General features: G+C 34.7%; 1 protein-coding gene across 1 annotated transcript in view; it reads right to left on the reverse strand.

The window, feature by feature from the left end:
* Positions 1–10,527: 10,527 nt before the first annotated feature.
* The window catches only part of Lrriq3 (leucine rich repeats and IQ motif containing 3), a 123,676-nt gene continuing 111,352 nt past the window's right edge, over positions 10,528–22,851 (reverse strand). The window contains 5 exon segments of the mRNA XM_010605245.1: positions 10,528–10,559; positions 10,562–10,680; positions 18,502–18,691; positions 18,694–19,081; positions 19,084–19,217. Coding sequence (XP_010603547.1) covers positions 10,528–10,559; positions 10,562–10,680; positions 18,502–18,691; positions 18,694–19,081; positions 19,084–19,217 — 863 coding nt within the window.

Raw genomic sequence — 22,851 nt, forward strand, 5'->3', positions numbered from 1 at the left:
AACATGTGCAGCGGATTGTCAGAAACACATCTGAACCTGTGGCGGGATTCTGTTACAAGTCTACCCCGGCATCGTAGGCTCTGTATGGAAGAATCACATACTAGTAATTCTAGGCTGTTATAACAATACCACTAACTGGGTGGAATGTAAATAACAGAAACTTACATCTCATGCTTCTGGAGACAAAATCCAATATCAAGGTGCTGGCAGAATTCCTGTCTTGTAATGCTCTGCTTCCTGACTTATTGTGGGTGTTCTCCTGTGTCCCCAAGTGGGAGAGGAGATGAGGACACCCCCTAAGCTTTCTATTATGAAGGCACTAATGTCATTCCTAAGCGATCCCCCCTCGTCACCTATTCACCTCTCAATGAAGGCCCCATTCTGAATGCCATCACGCTGGGGATTAATTTTCAGCTCTTGAATTTGAGGATGGTCACAAATATTTATTCTATAAACAAGACTACACCAACATTTAAGAAAAAAATATAAGAGTAAAAAAAGAGGTTAAGAAGGTTAAGGAAGGATTTTAAGAGCAATATGCAATGTCATTGAAATTGGGATTGGAATATTTTGTCAGAGGGGAAAATTTATACTATCAAATGTTTCCAAAAATTCCAGAAATATTAGAGCAAAAGATGTCGATTTAACAAGAGGAGGTTATTAGTGATTCTTTGGAAGGCCTTTTCCCTGCATTGCCATAAGAGGATATAGAAGTCAAATTTTATAAGATTGATGAATAAAATATAAGAATGTTTGTGCATTTGTAAGATTTCAGTAGCCTGAGGAAGTGTGGTTTAGAAGAGTAGGAATCAATGAAGGTAACACATAGGACAGATAGAAAAAGAGAGAATAATCATACAACCATTTCAATATGCATATTTACCATAAGGATGAAAAAAACATTTTATACACACACACACACACACACACACACACACAACTTTTGTGTTTTTTTTGGATATAGGTTCTAAAACAAGTCTCCCGAATAAGATCTTACTGACAAAATCACAGCCAACGGACACATCAGGGAATGATCCTGGAGGACCATGTGCAGTGCAAGACACCATCACAGAGGGTCTCAGAGAGAAGATGGTGATATACTTTTCCTGACTATGAGGACTCTACAAGATAACTGAAGCGATTAAGCAATTAGAAAGATGTGTTGACATGACGCCTAAGGTGAGTGCCATGGACGGTATTTGCAAAGTATCTTGACTGACCTCCAATTTAATGTTCCTACAGATCAGGAATATCTGATGTAGTCCCTTCCAATTTCCCATACAGAGGAAAAAAATCACAGCAGAGAAAATTATTAATAATAATAGTGAACATTTGTCTATGCCATACTACCGTGCCAGCACAGTGGTAAGTGCATCTTAGTGACTCACATTTAAAACCCTCATTATAGAGACATATTCTTACACTCAAAGGGCAGAGGATAAAGTACTGGGGACCTCTCCAACATTACTAGAAACCCCTGGAGTAGGCTCCAGTCTCTTTCTCACTGTATGACACAAGCCTGAGAAAAACAACTACAGTAAGCAGGGACGACCAACGCCAGTGCAACTGACAAAGGTGCTGGCCAGTCCAAGCCGATGATTTTTATTGGTCATCAGTTGGGGTGAAGGCGAGCTATGTGCAAGGGGAAACTACATGCAAAGATGTGCAGTCATGTGGTTTCTACGGAAATTAATGTAAGCAATCCTCATAAAGACAAGGCAAAGCATTCTCAAAAAAGGAACATAATAGACAAAATACATGGTTGTGATTACAACATTATCCTTCTAGTTAAAAACGTTTTAATTGTGAGAACAGAATTTGGGTGTGAGTCACTCTGACCTTGGCAGGTACGCTTTGGCCAGACTCGCTTCTGCAAACAAGCCAATTGTAGGGTTATCTCTTTACAGCCTTCACTGCTTTAGGCATAAACAATACTGCAGTCTCCAGCAATAAAGACCAAAAGCCTAGTGTGAACATCAGGAAAATCATTTACAGAAAAGCCATACAACTTATTGAGATGAATAAAATATATCAGAATGCTTATTGTTGCATGTAAGTTAGACATTACCACTGAAAGCAATGAAGACACGCTGCACCCCCAGCCCTTATCTGTGGGAAACTTGTTCCAAGACCCCCAGTGGATGCCAGAAACCAAGTACTGAATCCTATTTATACTATAATTTTACCAATATATAAATACCTGTGACAAAGTATGATTTATAGATTAATCACAGAGAGAGATGAATAATAACCAAGAGTACAGAATGATTATAACAAAACACTATTCTAAAATTTATGTGAATATAATATCTCTTTCTCAGTATAACTTATTAGACTTGTACCCTTTCATTTAAAAGGAGAACTTTACAGCTTCTCTATGTGAATTGGCAGCATCACTACACTAACGCCTTAAGGCCATTCTTCTAAAAAGCAAAGGTAACTCGAATGCAAACAATGCTACAGTTCCATGACAGCTGATCTGATAACTGAGACAGCTGCCAGGTGACTACTGGGTACACAGTGTACAGAGCATGGATACTTTGGACAAAGGGATGACTCACACTCCTGGCAGGACCCAACAGATAAGCACAAGATTTCATTATGTTGCGCAAAATGGTATGCAATTTAAATATTATAAATTGTTCATTTTTGGTATCTTACATTTAATATTTTGGACTATGCTTGCCTATGGATAACTAAAATCCCCAAATGCCAAATTATGAGTTAAAAGGATCTTTATTCTCAATAGAAAGCTTGCTGGTAACTGTATCAGTCAGTGTTTATTAGAGCAGCATACTTAACACAAGAAATACAAATATATAAGAATTTGCAAGACTGATTTACAATGGCTGCTCAGAGTCAGCTGGGGAAAGTGCCAAAAGGTTATCTGTGCGCTGGAGATCTGAAGGATCCAGTTGGGGGCCTGGAGCTCAGTGCAGTGGCCTGTGTGAGTCCATACCAGGAGGTCAGGAAGCCAAAAGTTCTGCAAAAGAAGGCTGAAGTGCCTGCGCTGGAAGCCAGGAAAGGATCTCCAAGGTGAAGGTGAAGACTGGGGCTCCGCTGCAGCAGCAGAAGCAAGCCTCCCTTCTTGGCTCCCCTTTGTTCCACTCAGGTGACATGCCTATTGGCTGATGTCATTCACACTCACAGTGGGTCTTCTGTCTTCAGGAAATCCTTTCAGCCACGTCCAGAGCTAAGATGATCCAATTTAGTTGGCCATTTCTTACTAAAGTTGACACAATCAGTCAATTATCACAGTAACCCCTGAGTCAAAAGAAAAATATCTGGGGTCCAAGCTTGGATACAAACACATAAAAAGGCAGTTATGCAGCAGGAGTTCAGGCTGAACAATTTCACAGTAATGAGAATTTTTTGGATTATTATCACTGGAAATTTGCTACCATCACTTTTGAATTCAACACCACAGTAAATGACCTCAAAGTGTTAACAATGGTTACCTATAGGCCACAGAATATTCATTGCTACTAATTCCACTAGGTGACTATTGGGTACACAGTGTATAGAGCATGGATACTTTGGACAAAAGGATAACTCACACCCCTGGCAGGGTGCAATAGATAAGCACAAGATTAAAATTTTAATATGTATTCTACTTTTTACAGCGATTTCACTTTTATAAATGAATATAATATTTTAAATATTACACTGGGCCAGAAGGATAAGTCAAATTTTCATGAGATATAGACAAAATAGAATATATGATTTCATGATTAAATTTTAATGAGATACAGGTAAAATAGGATACAAGTATAAAGCTTATTGAAAGAAATAATAACAGAAAACTTCCAAATGTAGAGAAGGATATAAATATTCAGGTACAGGAAGATCATAGGTTAGATTACCTAAGATTAATTTCAACCAAGTCTACCCCAGGACACAATGAAATCAAATTCTCAAAAGATGTCCATCAACAGATGAATGGATAAGGATAATGTGGTATTTATGTAAAACAGAATTCTATTCTGCCAAAAAGGATAAACTTAAGTCATTTGTAGGAAAATGTATGCACACTGAAACCATAATGTTAAGTGAAATAATCAAATGAGCTTAAATATCACATGGTTCCCTGACATGAGAACCCAAAATACAAAGATCAAAATAAAATAAAAACAGATAATGGAAAATAGGGAGATATATCTTGTCTTAGTTACGTTTTCATTGCTGAAAAATATCTGACACGCAAGTTAAAAGAGGAAAATTTTATTTTAGCTCACAGTTTGTAGAGGTTTCAGGTCACAGTCATTTGGCTTCAAGGCATTGCAAAGAACATCTCAGTGAAGAAACAGTTTATGCATTGGCAGGCAGGAGGCAGGAAGCAGCAAAGCCTCAGCAATGAGCCTCATTTTTTCCCTTTCATCCCATCCAGGACATAAGCCCTTTGAGTGGTGCCACCCACACCCAGGTGGGGCTTCTCATCTTCCACACCAGAACTATGCTAAGCCAATCAGTGGACTAGTTTAATCACCACACCCTACACCCACATCCACACACCCTTAATGCACATTCACACACTCTAGATCCAGCCAGCCCTGCAAAGCCCCATCTATGATCACCAGAGGCTTTGCGGGGAGGGGGATCCAGACAAAACCCATGACAGATCTTTTGCAAAGAGGCGGGGCCTAAGAGATGGGGGGGGAGAGGAAGGAAGATGAAAAAAAAGATTCGAGATGTATCATGTACAGTAAAAACTCCCCAAACGGAGTGTAATCATTATGCACTCCAAACAGGTACCAATAACAAAAAGTTTTTAAAGAAAAATGAGAATATTTCCAAGGCAAGCAAAAACTGCAAAGGTAAAAAAATATGTGATTACCGCAACAGACACAGAAAAAAATCATTTGATATAATTCATCATCTCCTTACAACACAAACAGTGGACAAATCTGATATGAAAGACATATTCCCCAACATAATAAAAGCATATAACAAGCCCACAACATCGCACTGAATGACAAAAAGTAAAAAGCTTAAAGCTTTGTCTGTAAGTTTTGGAACAAAACAAGGTTATCTACTTTTCTCCTCTTATTCAATATAGTCCTGAAAGTTCTAGCCAGAAAAATCAAGCAAGATAAAAAAATAAAGGCCATCCAAATTAGAAAAAAGAAAATCAAATTGTCACTGCTTGCAGATGTTATGATATTATATATTTTTTAAAAACCCAAACTCCACCAAAAATGAAAAGAATAAATGCAAAACTGCAAAATACAGAATCAGCAGCATCACTGTATCCTAACAATATATATCTGAAATAGAATATATTATCCGAAATAGAAATATTATCTGAAAAAGAAAGCAATCCCACTTACAATAACTATAAAAGTAAATCAAAATACCTAGAAATAAGTTTAACCAAAGAAGTGCAAATCTCTACAATGAAAATTACAAAATATTTAGAAAATAAAAATATATGAAGAAAAGACATTTCATAGTCTCTCATTAGAAAAATCAATATTGTTTATGTTCATATTACCTAAAATGACCTATGGATTCAGTGCAATCCCTACGAAAAATAATGAGATTTTTCACACAAATAAAAAAGAAACTTGTAAAAGTTATACAGAACCAAAACAAACAAGCAAACAACAAACTCAACTCTCAAATGCAAAACTGAATAAAATAAATAAAACAAAACATTATTATATTACAAACTTCAAAATATTCCACAATGCTGTAGTTATAAAGATAGCATGGACTGTCATAAACACATAGATCACATAGATCAATAAAACAGAATAAAAGCTAGAGGAGTAGTTTTGCATCTGTAGTCAACTGATACTTAACAAGGGTGCTAAAAAGATGCATTACAGAAAAAATAGTCTTTTCAATAAATGATGCTGGAGAAATTGGATATTCACATGTAGAAGAATGAGAGTGAATCAGTATTTCTCATCATATACAAATGTTAACTCAAAATAGACTGATAACTTAAGTGTAAGATATGTTATTATGAAGCTACAAGAAGAAAATATGAGTGAATACTTTACATTAGGCAAAATTTTGTTAGAGAAGACTTCAAAAACACAGGAAACAAAAAATGAATAAGATTATATCAAAGGAAACAATTATAAGTGTGAAGAGTGAACCCACAGCACAAGAGAAAATATTTGCAAAATATACATTTTCAAGGGTCAATATCCTGAAAATACAAAGAGCTCAACTCAATAGAAATGCATCCAATTTAAGAATGGAAGATAAAACTAAATGGATATTTCTCAGAAGATGGACAAATGTCAAAAAAATATATGAAAGTGCTCAATATCACTAATCATTAAAGAAATGTAAATCAAAACCACAAGGAGATAGGCCAGGGATTTGGCTCAGTGGTTCCACTGCCTGCCTCCCAAACATAAGGACCCGAGTTCGATCCCCCGTACCAAAAAACAAACAAACAAACAAACAAACAAACAAACAAAACCACAAGGAGATATCCCCTTATCCCAATAAGGAGGGAATTTTAGGTATGTATTATTATTTTCTGCAATTCCAAGACCATTCCTCTTGACAGATAAACAAAAGACTTCAGAAAACAATTACTTCAAGTAGAGTAGAAGGTCAAAGGTATCACTAAAGCCCCAGGTGACTTTCAGGAGAAAGTGACATTTCTTCAGAATTTATGAAATCTCTTTTGCTATTGTTCTTAAGTAACATACTATGAAATAAATGATAACCATGACATAGTAAGGTCCTAAATGCTTTTCGTAATTATCTCATTTGCAGATAAAGGAGCTGAAATTTATGTAGTGCATAATATCTCTCTGTCACAAGTGATATGACAAAGGATTCTAACCCAGCTGAACTAAATAAAGCCTTTGCTTTTCATCACTGCTTTCTATTACTCCACAATCTCAAACTCTGGGCTACTAGATTGATTTCTGAGTTTATCCTTAGTTCAAAGGAAGGAAAACACAAGAGACATTTGATGACCTCTTTTAGTTACCTTTCAGGAGGAGGTGCTGCCGCCAAAACACCTGGAGACTTCGAAAGGCCAGCAGTGACCAGTGCAACTCTGAAGGATGCTCTAGGAAGAAGCAAAAGAAACAGAAGTTCCACTAGGAAAAGTTTTTCACTTCAGAGGTCACAGTACTTTATCTCTATGTCCCCAATCTAATTTTCCAATCACTTCCATTTTTAGTGTAACTGATCACTGTATCTTTCTGTTAACTTAGGCTGCAGGATGGCAGTTTCTGTTGTAAATCAATTTTATCTGGGTATTATATACATATTGTTTTCATGGTGATTTATTTTATTATACTTTAATATTATTAGTAGTTAAATGAAATAATAGTAATCTACAACAAAACTCTTCAAGATAGATTTATTAGCACATGGAAGGTTATAGTAGAAATTTATTCAAGAAATTTGCTGCTTAAGATTTATATTGGAAGAGAGAAGATTGTAAGATAGAACCTAGAACACTTTTATAAATAAAATACAGCCAAATTCCTTATCCAAAGGGTCAGAGAATTACTACATGGGCCAAATACGGGTGGCAACCTGCTTTGAAAATGAAATTTGATTATGTTGTAGCCACACACACTTGTTTACATTTTATCTGTGGCTGCATTTGTCCTACAATAGCATAGAGTAACTGAGTATTGCAATAGAGGCTGTACGGTCCACCAAGGCTAAAATATTTACTATTTAGTCCTCAGAGAAAAAATTTGCCTGTCCTTGGACTACACTGCTGTAGACCTGGTTGTTCTTATTTCCATTTGCAATACTGGTTTCCTCACTAAGCAAGAACGCCAACACTACACAGGTTGAGTTTTTGTACTATGTATATTTCTGGTAACAAGATCTCCCTTGATTAAATCACTAGTCTAATATAACTGTTGGAATTGCAGTAACCTTAATATAATTGAATTTTACTTTGCATTATGTAAAGCACAGATCAGGTATATTTGATCATACTCTGATCCACAAGTCCAGGTTCTTTCCTTCTACAGGCTACTGGTTTGGTGGTCTTTAAGATATTTCTCACAATGGGTAGAGTAAATGAAAGATCCTGGAGCATAGGACACAGGACACACCTGAAAGGGCTGCTGTCACTTTTCCCCAGAATCCGTCAGCTAGAACTCAACGGTAGGCTTCGATTAACTGCAAGGGATGGTGGCACATACAGACAATCTGTGCCCTGAAGAAAGAGAAAAAGAAATTAGTGAAAAGCTAGCCCGTCTCCATGTTTAGTGCGATGTTTAGTACAATGGTATGAGGGAGTTGAAAGGACTAAAAGTTACTTCCTAAGCTTTTAATACCAGAAACCATGTAGATGGTTCCACATCTATGAATGTTAGAGTACAGAAGGTGAAGAAAGATACTGGAGGGTAGGGAAATAATAAAAACATATGAATTAATTCCATTTTAAAGTATAATTTTAAAAATATTTCAGGATAGGCCAGGGATTTAGCTCAGTGGTTCCACCGCCTGCCTCACAAACATAAGGATCTGAGTTTGATCCCTGGTACAAATTTTATATATATTTCAGGCTTTCAAAGCAGTGATTTCTAACATGTATTTTGGAAACACACAAGATATATTAGAACTGAAGTTGTAACCTAAACATGATTAAACGTGAAAAGTGGCAATAAATGACACAAGATTGACTTAGAACTGTACATAAGAGGTAAAAACAGGAAAAAAGCATAATGTATAACACCTGCTTTAGGACAAGGTAATAGAGACACACAGATGAGAAAAATATTCCTTGCTTTCAAAAAGCTCGCTGTTGGGTCAAAAGTCAAGCAAATTTCTATTTACTACTTGTGTGATAAAATCTACAGAAGATTTACTATATGGAATCAGAATAAAGAAAGGGCAACGCGCATTCAGTTAATGCACTAACTGAATGAATGACTTCAAATCTATCATACCAATAAGCTTAGCATTTCTTGGTGGTTCTTCTCAAATCTCACATAAAAAACGAATCAATTCTCTTAGAATGACACAGAAAAGTTGATTTCTGCCTCCACTACTGTATACTTATTTTTATTAAATGATTAATCCATGGAAAATACTGCACTGCTTTATTTATGTGTTTTTCATTTAAACTTCATAACATTATCTGATATGGATTTTTATTTTCATGAAAATTCCAAAATGTATGAATTATTTCCAAGAACAGAATAGAAAACTGGAGTAACAGAGAGATTAGGTAACTCACTACGTCAAACTGAGGTGTGTTATGCTATTCATCACTGCACAGTAGCCCCATTTGTACTTTTTGCAGAATATGATCAAAGTATATGATAAAAAATTCAGTGGATGTTTAAATATTAAAAATTATTGCAATTAATATTTCCCCAAAATATCCCCCCTTTGCTTCAATCACACTTATTCCATAATTTTTGCTACTTTCTAAAGTAGTTCTGGATTTCCTCTTTTGTGTTAAGCTGCACTCTCCTAGTTTTCCCAAATCTCGGTTGTGAATTGCTCCAAAACACTTTTCATGGTCATTGACTCTGTAGAAGAGTCCGAAGTTGTACAGTGTCACATTGAGTGAATGAGGTGTATGATGTTTTTCTAAGACTGTTGGATGGTATTTGACAGATTTTTCACTGATATTTTGATCACACCTAATAATGACACTTACTAAAGAGGATTTCCAGAACTGCTTCAGAAAATGACAAGAATGATAGGATAAGTGTGTTCAAAGCAAGGAAAAGTATTTTGAGAGCAATTAATGATAGCATGTCTTTTACTGTAATACATTAAAAATTATACATTTGCAGTATATTTTGATCATACTGCCTATAACAAAAGCTATTGAAAATTGACACAAATCCTATATCATTTTAATATTTCTTTCATTTTCCAAGTTCTCTACTGTCAGTATTAAGTAAATCAGTTCTGTGCACTTTGTGGTCACAATTGCAAATTACACGGATTCTCACTTGTTTGTCTCTTCCCTTCCTCTGCATAGCTGCAATAAAAAGGCAAACAAAATAAATATACAAAAATCTTACAATCGTCAAGGAAGGTACTAAAAATGTTTACATGGTTTGAATTGTCCGTATTTTTACAAATGCCTGAATCATTGATGCAATGTTTAGATCTTTATTTTGAAAAAAGCTGGAAATTGTTTCAATAAAGTTAACAGAAAATATAGTTAAATATATGAAAGGAGAGGAAGTAAAATAATCCAAATACAAGGTGTCTCAAAAGTCAGAAATAGTGACAAATATTATTGTGCTATGGTTACCAGAACAACTGAAAACACCTTACAAACTGCTACACTGACAGAGAATATTAGCAGTAATCTTTATAGTATTGCCTGCAATGAATGAAATTAGTATTACTTGTTCTTTAGGAATTTGGATATATAAGTAATCACTGGAAGACACTAAGTCAACAGGATTTAAGTTAAATTATGATCAACATAAGAAATAGTTATTCTTTATATTTTTAGATTTAAATATAAATTAACATTGTGATGTAAAATATTTCCTTTAGAGTATTAATTTCTAGCCCTTCATCTAAAATAATTGCCAAAATTATAATTATATTGGTTCATTTTGTCATTCCATTGGGAATTTAAAAGCATTTGTTTTCACAGTTGCAACTTTTGTTTTAACATCTTGAAATCTTTGACAGACTTTTTGAGAAGCAATCATATCAAGAACAAACTTCTCTTCACAGTGTCTTTTATGTATTTCCTGAGCCCTACATGGGGGAAAAAGAAAAACAATGTGGTAGTTTTATATTATTGAAATCATGACAACTAAACCTTAGCAATGAAAATTAGATTCCACCAAAACACATATATAAATCCTAAAAAGAACTCTTTATTTCTAGAATTTTATATCATTAAATAATATTCATATTGGACTAATATTTGTTCAGATTTCCATTGCCTAAAACTGAAAATTCTTACAAACCATCTCTTAGACTCCCCAAAAGGCATTTGACAGCCATGTCACAATTCATAGAACTTCTACCTAAGACTCTTCTAAAACCAGGCTTCTTCTAGGACACTGCTATAGACAGAATGTGTCTCCCCCAAATTCATGTTAAAACCCTAGCCCCAGCACCTTAGATTGCAACTGCATCTGGAGCTAGGGCTTCTCAGAGGTTAGTAAGGTTAAACTAAGTCACATGGGTAGGTTCTGATACAACGTAATGTTCTCAGAAGAGTATCAGTGAGCACACTCACAGAAGGAAGGCCCTATCAGAACACAGCTAGAAGGTAGCTGTCTGCATGCAACCCACAGGGTCAAGATTCAAATTGGAAGTTTAGTAAATAAATTAATACTCTAAAAATTCATACAGGAATATTTAGCAATTCCTTTTACTGAATGGATAAAACTGGCATTCATCAGAACAGGAAATGTAGGAAGAACAACCAGATGGGAGAAAAATTATAGTTTTCTTTGAGTAATGTTGATTTTCAAGAGCCTGGCTATCCATGGTTACACCCAGGGAGCTTAATATCAGGAGCCATTGAGAGACAAGAGTTAAGGGACTGGGGGATTTGGCTCAGTGGTTCTGGCACCTGCCTTGCAAGCAGAAGGACCCGAGTTCGATCCCCGGTACCAAAAAAAAAAAAAAAAAAATGGAGGTAAGAGTTAAGAATTACGAGTTAGTACAGCCATTCTTGTTTAAAATACAGCTCTGAAGCTCACAGTATATTAGATGATTCATATAAGCTCTCTCTACCCATTTTCATGTTTAGTCAAAGGCAGTCCAACTCACAAGGTATAGTAAGAAGCTACTGAACTGATATTTTGAAAGTAAAGAAGAAAAACCTTAAAAGAATTTAAAAGAAATACCCAATATTCAATTGCATTTCTACATACTAACATTAAACAGTTGGAAAAATGAAAATGAACAGAGAACCATAAAATAAGAAATGAATTTAATAGAAGAAAAAAAAGATATCCGAGGCTTATACCTGAAGATAAGAAAATATAGCTGATGAAAATTTAAAAAAACCTTAATTAGTGGTCAATTATAACATACCAATATTATTAAGCTTTCAATTCTCCCAAAATTGATAATTAGATTCAAAATAATGCCCATTTGTATGGCAAGAACATTTGGGTAGAAATCAACATTTTCATTTGTTTTAAATATATATTACATTTTAGACATTTAATTTAGACCAACTCAGAATGCATTAAATTTAAGTGTTTTGAATTTATTAAGTTGTAATTTGGTATGGAAATGCAGTAGAATTGTAAACCAAAGCAACTAGCAACAACCAAAGCAAACTTGAATAAAGAAGGACAAAACTGAAATTTCCATTTTCCACCCATTTGTGTGACAAAATGTGCTTGCTTACAGCAACCTTGTGTCAGCTCACAGTTTCCATGGGTCAGGAGTCCGGGCACGGCATGCTCAGTAGAGTTACATGCATAGTTCTCATAAGGTTAAAATCCAGATGTTATCCATGGCTATAGCTCTCAGTCAGATCTTTAGGGTCTCTTTCATGAGCTCTGTCTTCGAAATTCATTTTCTTCTCATACATGTATGTGCCCCTTCCATTTTCAAACCAGAAAGTAATGTCAAATGCTTCTCAGACTTTGAATCTTTCTGATTTTCTCTTTTACTTCTGCATTTAAAGTCTAATATGATTACACACTGCCCAACTGGATAATCCAATAATCTCCCTATTTTAATGAGGCTTTACCGAAATCCCTCATTACATATGCAGAGTCACCTCTACCAGAACGTTCACAGGTGTGGTATCTCAACATATTATTAGACCTGGAGATTAGAATAGGCTATCCACTTTTCTGGGAACCATTCTTTTGACTAATACAGGTGGTCTCATATTATTTGATTTTAAGGCTTACTAAGAGTAGATAGAGAGAATATTAGCTTTAAATAATGGAAACCTAATCCAGAGACAGGAGAAAAGGAAGTTAGGGTAAATTCATGATTTTATAGGATTTTATAGAAATGGATATAGTAAAGCCAGGGAGTGCAAATTGGAGGCCTACAATTTCTTTGGGAAATGAAGTAGTGTACTGAGAAGTAGAGGCCATATGTGTGTGCACAGGAAGCTCTAGAGTTGGAGAAAGTTTGAAACTGCTCTCGTGTGTAGTAAGAACAAGGACAAGTGACAGCACAGACTAAGTTGTAGCCCATAAAATTAACACTGGCATAAATCTACAAGTCAGTAATTTTTTTCTTGCCATTTTTAATCTGAATGAATAAAGCGAAGACAAATATCTGAATTGTTCTAAGGTAAGAATTTGTGGTGGAGGGGAGTTAGCATTGGAGATACAATGAAACAGAAGGACTCCAGAGTTACTGGACAAAATGAACAAAATAACCCTGGACCTTACACTAGAAACAAAAAGAAAATAAATTCATAACAGAGGTTACTTAAGCAAGGAACATGATCACATATTTGAAGAATTTGTGGGGTGAAAGAAAAGAAAGAAAATAGTTGAAAAGATAGATTTTAATCACAAATAAATGTAAAATTAAGATTTGAAAAGTAGGGTCTTTCCAATTAGTGAGAGGGTCTTTCTGTGTCTATGCAAATGAGTTTATCAATGATAGGTACGATAAAGATTGTAGAAACTCAATAATGTGTCTGTAAGGCCATTAGGAGGTAGTTCTCATGAATCTGAAAGTTAGCTATGATTATGGTGAAGGTTGACTGCAGGAAAGCTTTATAAATAAGAATACAAAGGCCATAGTGAATAACGAGGGTAATATGAGATCAAATGGGACCAAATAAATAGAAAATAATAAAATTGTATAACTGCTTTATTTGCTAGACTTTCACGCTAACCAATTACTTCAAAATGGAAACCATGATGTCCTGTGCTGAGCTGTGTCATCACATTCTGGGTCACAGACAAGAAGAACCTCTTGGGAGCCCCATGACCAGCTTTTATCAGTACAGAGATGTGCTCATTTCAACCTCTTTAACTAATGATTAAATTATTCCTGTGAATAATTTATTCACTTCCTAAATTAGAAATCTTTTCTTCTTTTCTCCTTTTTTTCCTCCCTCATTCCACAGAAGGAGCAATATTTTCAGTAATGACTTCAGTAATTATTGAGATTCATCAAAATGCTTACAGGTCAAGTGACTGATAAATTAATGAAGATCAACAGTCTAAAAACGTATCAGCATTGAATAAAACTGTTGAAGTTTATTTTTTGAGTCATAGTTCCTTTCTGCTTGTGAATATTCAATCTGTATTTAGAAAAATTTAGAGTAAAACTCAGGAATATTTTTGGGACATACTGCTGATATAAGCAATACATTGCCTTATTCCTGCTTGCTTTCAAGGATTGTATCTTTGCAGAAACTTGCAAGAAAAGATAGTTAAGTTTGGTACGCCGGGAAGATCATTTGACTATATCTGGCATAAATTGATTGCTAGTCAATTTACTGTCATAAAAACAAAACTGATTAAATAGATTTTTATTTTGATATACTAGATTAGCCTTCATTGCCTCTTCCAAAATAAAATTTTAATAAAATATAGAAAATTATTTCCAAAAGTTATATATATATGGATAAAGTATGCACTGAGAAAAATAATTTTAAATTTGTGTCAGAATAATAGATTTTTTCATACTTAAGAAAATACTGCTTATAGCCAGGAAAAGGTAAATGTATTTGTATTAATTAAAATTTTCCTAACTGAGCATACTGGTACAGGTCTGAAACAAGAGGCTGACACAGGAGCAAAGCAAGTTCAAGTCCAGCCTGGGCAACTTAGTGAGACCTTCTATCAAATTAAAAAATGGGAAAGCCTAGGAGTACTGTTCAGAGGAACAGCACTCACCTAACATGTGCAAGGCTCCCAATTCAGTCTCCAGTCTCTCTCTCTCTCTCTCTCTCTCTCTCTCTCTCACACACACACACATATGCGCGCGCATACAATTTTATAATTTTATATTATATTTGTTAATCATAGTGATTTTTAGAGTAAAAAGTGGCTATAAAGAGCTCTAAGTATTTTAATACAAATCCTAAACATTTATATACTTGTACATTGTTAAATATATACATATACAATATGTATAATAATATTATACATATATAGTTAGATAATAGGCAGATAGATGGGACACTTAAAATATCACTAGTGCAAAACTTTGGTTGATTAGCATCAAAATATGAAAATGTGAAAGATTAAAAAAAAGTAAAAAGAAAAAAGAAAAAAAAGTTGAAAAATTTTTGAAAAAGTAAAATGAAATTACTTGGCATTCTGTCTACCATACCATTTGGAGCCGCCTGTGCCTTTCAATCTCTTTGAGCTATTCTACTACCCTATAAATTGAAAAAAATGTGAAAAATGTAAGTGATTCATTTTTAATAGAAATGTAAATGCATCTTGTCCAGTGAGTATACAATTGATTATCTCCTGGTAGATACTGACTAGTTCTGCCTATACCTCTAAATGTATTTTGGTATTTTTTATTTTCTACATATATTCATAATCTAAATTCTCATTTGGACTAGTTGTAATATCCTATTTTATTTTGCATTACTGGATTAAATAAAAGTTTCAAGTGTATACATATTATATTTATATGAGCCACATATTTTATGTTCCTAAAATAAATTCGACAACTAATGAAATTTAAATTCACTACATATAGATTGAAATATATTGAGTCAATTATCTTGGAGCATCTATCTCATTTAAATAAAAAAGTCTTCATCATAAAAAGTAAAATTTTTTTTTGCATTTGTCTAAGACAAACTGTTCAGTTTGTTCTAGGAATTGATTTCTCATCTATTTCTTGAAAAGAAAATTTCATGGTAAAATACATATGTAAAATTCACTGCTTCTTTCTATAGGATTCCTAATGCTCTTTATTATGTGAAAGTCCACTGAGACTTAGTTAATTTTTCCCTTGAGTTCACATCTGTTTTCACGGAATTACACTTTCAACTGCTCTCCTGTATAATTCTTCTTCTACAGGCAGAAAACTATTCATCAGCTCCTTCTTCTCCTCACACTTTACCTCTTCAGAACTTTCTAAATTTGCTCGTTGTAATAGTCTTTCAACATCCTATCCTTTTCCTAAATTTAATATATGATAATACTTTTATTTCAACTTTTTGTGTGATAATTCTAAGCTATGCTCGTGTTTGCCATTGGAGCATGAGTTTTCAGAGGAGCAAGGATGTTTGTTATTCCCTTTGTAGGAAAGGCAGAGGAGAACTGAAGTGTACCATCACTTTGATATTACATTAAGCCATCTATGTAGAAGTTTTGATGGAGTGCAGAAAACACTATCCACAAATATGGCACCTTAGCATACTGAGTTTTTTAAATTGGAGAAAACTGTGAAAACTGTGGAAGCAAAAAGATTTCTCTGAAGTTCTTGTGATCCCGTCCTTCTAAAGACACTGATATGATTGATTTCCTGTTCTGTACCTGGATGGAGGGGATGTTACACAAAGAGGCCACAAAGAATATGAACAAACAATCCTCCCTAAGTCCTGCAGAGTCTATTACCAGTTAGTTCATCCATCCTTTTTGTCCAACCATGTTTCGATTCAACAGTTCATTTTTCATCAAAAATTTAGGCATAGTCTTTCCTAAACATCTGGCTCTTCATTTCTGAAGGTTTCTGTGCCTTGTAGATTTTTTTATTAAATAAATTTTTTATGGTTTTTTCTAGTAAATCTGTCTTTTGTTAAAGGAGTCTCAGCCATGAACCTTGTGAGAGGTGAGGAAGGACAGATTTTTTTCCTTCCAGTTCCCCATTACTCACATTTATTATCTGCCCCAAAGTTTAATTCTATCTTGATAATTTTTGTATTATTGCTTGTATGATTATTTAACTCTGGTAGTACTACTGCCTTGTTCCTTAAATTCTACCTAGATTTTCAGTTTCTTGGGCCAAATGATGTTTATCACCCCATATTACTTGTGACAGGAATCTTTAAGAGCTAAAAGGGAATTACTACTTGGATTTAAGTACTCTGTAAACTTAAAATAAGTACTCCTTGGGAAAAAGGCCAATGATCAGGAAGAAAAAGAAAAAATAATTGTGGACAAGTATATTGTCATGAAATAAGCACTTGTGCCAAAACAGATAACTATTCTAATTACTAGTGAAGCTAGTTTCATAGCTTAGTTAATTATATTTTATACAATTCATTTAATAATCCTAGCTGGAGATGTAGCTCGAGCTAAAGGTGCTTGCTCAGTATTCACAAGGACCTGGGTTTAATTCTCAGCACACACACACACACATACACACACACACACACACACACACACATCTTCATTATACAAACTCTGGAAAAATATGCACTGTCTCATTCTAGTAGCTAACATGTGGAGAATAAATAAGCAAAAACTCTCAGACTTCTCAGAGACTATAGTATAATTTAAATTAAATTATACCTATTACTAATTGAAATTTATAGTTATTTTCCTTGATAAATACTTACTGAATGTGTTAATTAAACACAGTAGTAGTCCCTGATGTGGAAAAATGGACCAAATTACTTTATAAAGGACTTCGCAATCTAAGTAACTATGATATATGCTTTTTACTGACAACTGTTAAGACTTGAGATGATAAGGAATATAAAGGTGAAATACAGTTGCACACAGTCAACTATTGGCCACTTTTGATGTGTTTCTTTCAAGGAAAGAATGTCTTTTCCTTCACATTGAATCACTGCTTACTCACTAATTTGAAAACCCCAAAGCATTCTGATTTGCATAAAATGTAAAATACAGACAGCGTTAACAGTGTCCTAGCAGAGTACACAGGTGAGAGAAAAGCATCAGCAACCACAGAGATAAAAATCCGAAAGCTCGATAGAATGGAAATTGATTCATTCTGTCTAGAGCAGAGTGCTGTTAGGTGAAGAGGGCAGAAACTACAGTAGAAAATTTAGAGTGAGATGATATTAGAGTAGAGCATATTTTCTGAAATGCCACTCGGAGGAGATTAAATTTCATTCCTTTGGGAATTGCAAGCTATCAACATATTTAAGTAGGAAATGACACAACCAGAATTTTATTTAGAAACAGTTGAGGTCCATATGTTAGCAAACATTTGTGTGAGGAAGAACTGAGAATAGAGGTAGGACTGTCACGAGGAAGGATAATGTGAATTCTTATATTAGAAGAGTTTTAACTGGAAGAGAAGAGGTAATATTAAAAAATGACCTATTTGAAACACTCCTTCTAGAAGTAATATGATAGGAAAACACATTTGATTTTGACAGCGAGGGAGGCTGAAGTGTAAAGGACTCTGGGATTTCTGGCACTGGCCAGAAGGCTGATGATAATGTTTAGGACAAGAACATCTAAATTCAGCCGGTTTTGAAGAGTGAGACTGAGAGGTGGAGGGAAGAGAGAGCTACTGTCTAAACTTTCATAATAAATGTGTGCCTCATTTCCCCTGTTTGTTTACATTTCCAAAGTAGAACATAGCATGCTACAACCAAAATATCATTTATTAAACTTCAGTATTCAGTATGCAATATTCACATGTATTTGGCTTTAAAAGCTTCTATCATATATAAATTGTGCTTACCTATATTCCTTCATGTGCTTATGTAAAATCTTCTGATATTTTTCTGCTGTAAGTTCTTCCTGAACCATCAATTTTTTCTCTTTTAGGACAGCCTCACTCTTGTTCATTCTGTCGATTTTAGCCATTCCTTTGAGCAAGAGGGTACGCTCATTATTTAAATTTTGAATTAATAAGTGGTCTGTAGCCTTTTTTTTTGTTCTAGAAAGAGCATTCTTCTCTCTTTTGCTTTTGCAAGATAGTTTAATCTTTCCTGTAAAAGTCGCTGTAAACCTCTCTGAATTGTCTTATATCTGTCAATTAGTTCTTGTGCAATATATTTTTTCTTGTTTAAATTTTCATAAGCAGTTAGGCTAATTCTTTCTTGGGCAGCCTGCGCTGTGGCTACAGCTGCTACTTTTTCTTTATGGAGTTCCTGCTTCTTTTGTTCTATGTAATATTTATCAACATAATTAAGCATTTGGAATTTTATTCCAGGTCCCTGTGTAGGAAATCGCTCTCTTCTCTTCCTCTCTGATACTGTGTCGTTTTTAATTAGTGGTTTTGTATGAGTGATAGAAAATGGTTGGGTGAGGGCAGGAAAATAAACTTCTTGCTTTTTTTTTTTAATGCATCAGCATACTTCAGTGGACCTGAAGTGCATATGGGTAGTTTGAGCGCTGATATACTAAAACTGGCATCCAATTCTTCATCCTCAATTTCATCTTTAGATTCCTGACCTACATAAGACAGTAGATGAACATAAAACACGAGCTAGGTTTATTTGCTACCCAGACTATTTTGAAAGGTGTATTAATAAAACTGATGAGAACCTGTTATTTACTCTACTAGACATCATTTTCCCCAAGTTCTTTTTCAACTTGGGAGTTGGAAGAGGAAAATGACTATTACAATGTTTTTAACACATAAATGCATCGAATCAGATTTCTATATTTTCTGTATTATCTTTAATACTATTTAAGTTACACTGATGCAATATGAGCATCTTCTCTCATACACAGTACTGATACATATTTTTCATATAGCTTGATAAAATACAAACTAGACAAATTCAACTGAGCAGAGTATAACTCAGTCAAAAGCAATTTATTCATCAGCAGCTTCCAGAACTAGGGGGAGTTAGTAGGAAGTACTTCTTCACAGAAAGTACAAGTGACATGTACGGAAGTAACTTGGTTGGTTACAGCTCAGTGTTTGCCTTACTTGGACATAGTCTGATCCAACTGACTGCCTCTGACTGCACGAAGCTCAGTGGCTCTGATTGGAATGTGGCTTAGCTGTGTGTTACAAAAATACTCTCCTTAAATGAGGCTTTAAGTTTGTTTACATACAAGTAAGGTTGGCTGGTTATGTAAGACAGAAAGATATAATGGCAGCTGCAGGTCACATTTGATTTACCAATCTAGTGATGTTTACCAAGAACACTGTAATTGTAATCAATTTTGTTATTTTTCTTAACTCTGGTAGAAAATGATAGTTGCCTAAAAAAAATTTTTTTTGTCTTTTTTGGATAGACAAAGAAACTAGGAAAGGAAGGGAAAAGAGTTCAAAAGAGAATTAAAGGAAAAATGGAAATACAGCTTTTGCAAATGGAAAGGGGAAAAGAGTTGGAGAGGGAAGGGAAAGATGGGAGGGGAAGGGGACAAAATCGAGTTCAGATGGGATCCTGTACCTTCACACGACAGGTCTTGGTTCTCATTTTTTCTCCTTTTCCCTGCCCTCACTTCACCCCCCCACCATTTACAAACACTTCATTTCCATTTTTTCATTTTCTCAAAGTTTTTTCTTTTCCCTTATTACCTTTCCCCTACCTGGGATACATTCTTGATCTAAACCACAACAGATTTTATGATATTAAATAAAAATGGAACTTTTTTATTTTTTAATGTTGTTGAAAATCTTTCTTCCTTAATCATCTGTCATTCTTGGAACACCCTTTTTTCAAACTCTGTAATACCAATCTGTACTCTTTCTTCTACCTTTCACATTCTTCCTACTTAGAGTGGTTTACAGGCACTTCCTTTTCTACCAAATCTCCTCACGTTGGACTTCTGGAGGACTTTGTACTACGCCCCCTTTCATCTCTCTCTGCTTTGTAAGTGGATACTGCTCACAGATATAATTGCTAATGTCTCAAATTTTTCATTTCTGCTTGAAAATCTTTTAGGTGCATTTTAAGCTTGGCACCTTACCAAGCTCTTCTTTGCTGCCAAAAATCTTTACTCTCTAAATAAGCCCTTCTTATTTCAGTAAATAATACCTAATAGTTTAGAGTCCCAATTAAGCTTTATCAATATGCATTGTAGATTTTAGCTCCAAATGTAGTTCAAATTAATTGATCTTTCTTCATCTCCTTAACACCACCTCTTATTTTAACTATCTCAATTGCTTCATATGCAGTGTCTACATTTAGTAACATATAAGCAAATACATTGTTTACTTGTCACGAAATCTTCTAAATCCTTGTAACTACATGTTTATATCCAAGATATGCATGAATGGTGGGGTAATTATCTAGAAAAATTATTGACCGTCAGAATGACAAATGACAAAAATAATGCCAACTCATTTGACTACAGTTTTATAAGTGAAAATTGGATTAGACTTGTTCAAAAAATGCTGGGTAACTATTTTGAACCATGGTGCTGAAAAATGAAGATTGTCCTCTCAACAGTTACATTCTACTAAAGGTGGCAAAGTTAAAAAATTCAAAGTATTGTGGCAAATATTACATTATACACAAGGAGCCATGAAGCCACAGAAAAAAAGTATTTTATCCGAGCTCTGCCAGGATACGTTAATTATTTTGGCAGAGATAGGATAAAATGTTCAAGGGAAAGTGAACAAAGATTCTCTCTACCAAACTTGAACTAGTCTTTTCTGATTTCTCTTTCTGCCTTGGGCTCTATACTTTGATCTATTTATTCCTGTTTTAGCAAGAACTCTGCAAAATCAGTTTAGCAAAAAATTGGCAGCCTTGACAATTGATCAAATTTCTCATCTCCCAGTCTCTACATCTTACCAGCCTGGCCTGTCTCACAAGCATTTTGTAGAGTCATTTTTGCAATAATCTCCCTTCTGTATAGCTCCATCATCAAGGGGTGGTTATTTGGTAGAGGATGGAGATTAGGATCATCCCTAAATACAATAAAAATAAATGGTGATTTATAGCCAAGGGGCACAGTAGGGGATTGATGGATGAAAATTACTAAGAATAGTCTTCTTATCTAGGGAAATTCTTGGTAGGTTGATTCCACTAAATTCTTGCTGAAGACAGGGGCAATAAGATAGAGTAGGTGGATTAACTGGGTTGATACAAGACAGCAAAGGATGAAAACTGTGGGTAGTTTTATGTCTAATACATACATAAGAAATAGGCAAAACATAAAAAATTGGGGGTCACGGTTGCTGATAAATAAGTTTCTATAACAATCACTATTTGCAAAGGGAACTGGTGCATGTCTTCACTCAAGTTATCACAGGAAGTCCCAATCTACACCTGAGGTCCTAATTAAGTTATTAATAGCAACTTCTTTCACTTTTAGAAGTGACACACTTTGGAAGACAACTTGCACTGTCTCCTTAGCTACAGGCACACTGACCAATGGAGTACAAATAGGAGAGTAACACTACTGTTTTCATTGTTTTAAAGTAAGAGTTCTAGCAGAATGTACGAGACTTGGTAGTTACAAAATAAATGTTTTGGTAAAAACTTAGGAGAGTTCTACAGCTCTATGGAAGTTGAGACTGTGTCTGCTTTGTTTATCACTCTGTGCCAAACACTTGGAAGAATCCCTAATGCATGGTAGGCCTCTAATAAATATGCATCTAATGAACATTTTCTCTAAAGAAAGCTAAAACATCTAATCCTAGTTTTTTGAGGTATTTTTACACAGATTTCCACAGTGGTTGCACCAGTGTACACTCCCACCAGCAGTGGAGCAGGGTTCCTTTTTCCCCATAACCCCACCAACATTTGTTATTGGTTGATTTCTTGATAGCAGCTATTCTTTGTGGGGTGAGGTGGAATCTCAGTGTTGTTTTCATCTGCATCTCTTGAATGACTGGTGATATTGAACATATTTCATATGTTTATTTGCTGCTTTTACTTCTTTGTCTGAGAAATGTCTGTCCATTTCAGATGCCCATTTTTGAATTGGGTCTTTATATTTGGGATAATATGACTGACATGCTTATTTACTGTTGGGATTTAAGTTATTTATTACCACTTACCATCTCAATGTCCATTTCATGCCCATTTTTGAATTGGGTCTTTATATTTGGGATAATATGACTGACATGCTTATTTACTGTTGGGATTTAAGTTATTTATTACCACTTACCATCTCAGAT

Source organism: Fukomys damarensis, unplaced genomic scaffold (assembly GCF_012274545.1).
Source record: "Fukomys damarensis isolate Sample0158 unplaced genomic scaffold, DMR_v1.0_HiC HiC_scaffold_33, whole genome shotgun sequence".
Lineage (NCBI taxonomy): Eukaryota > Metazoa > Chordata > Mammalia > Rodentia > Bathyergidae > Fukomys > Fukomys damarensis.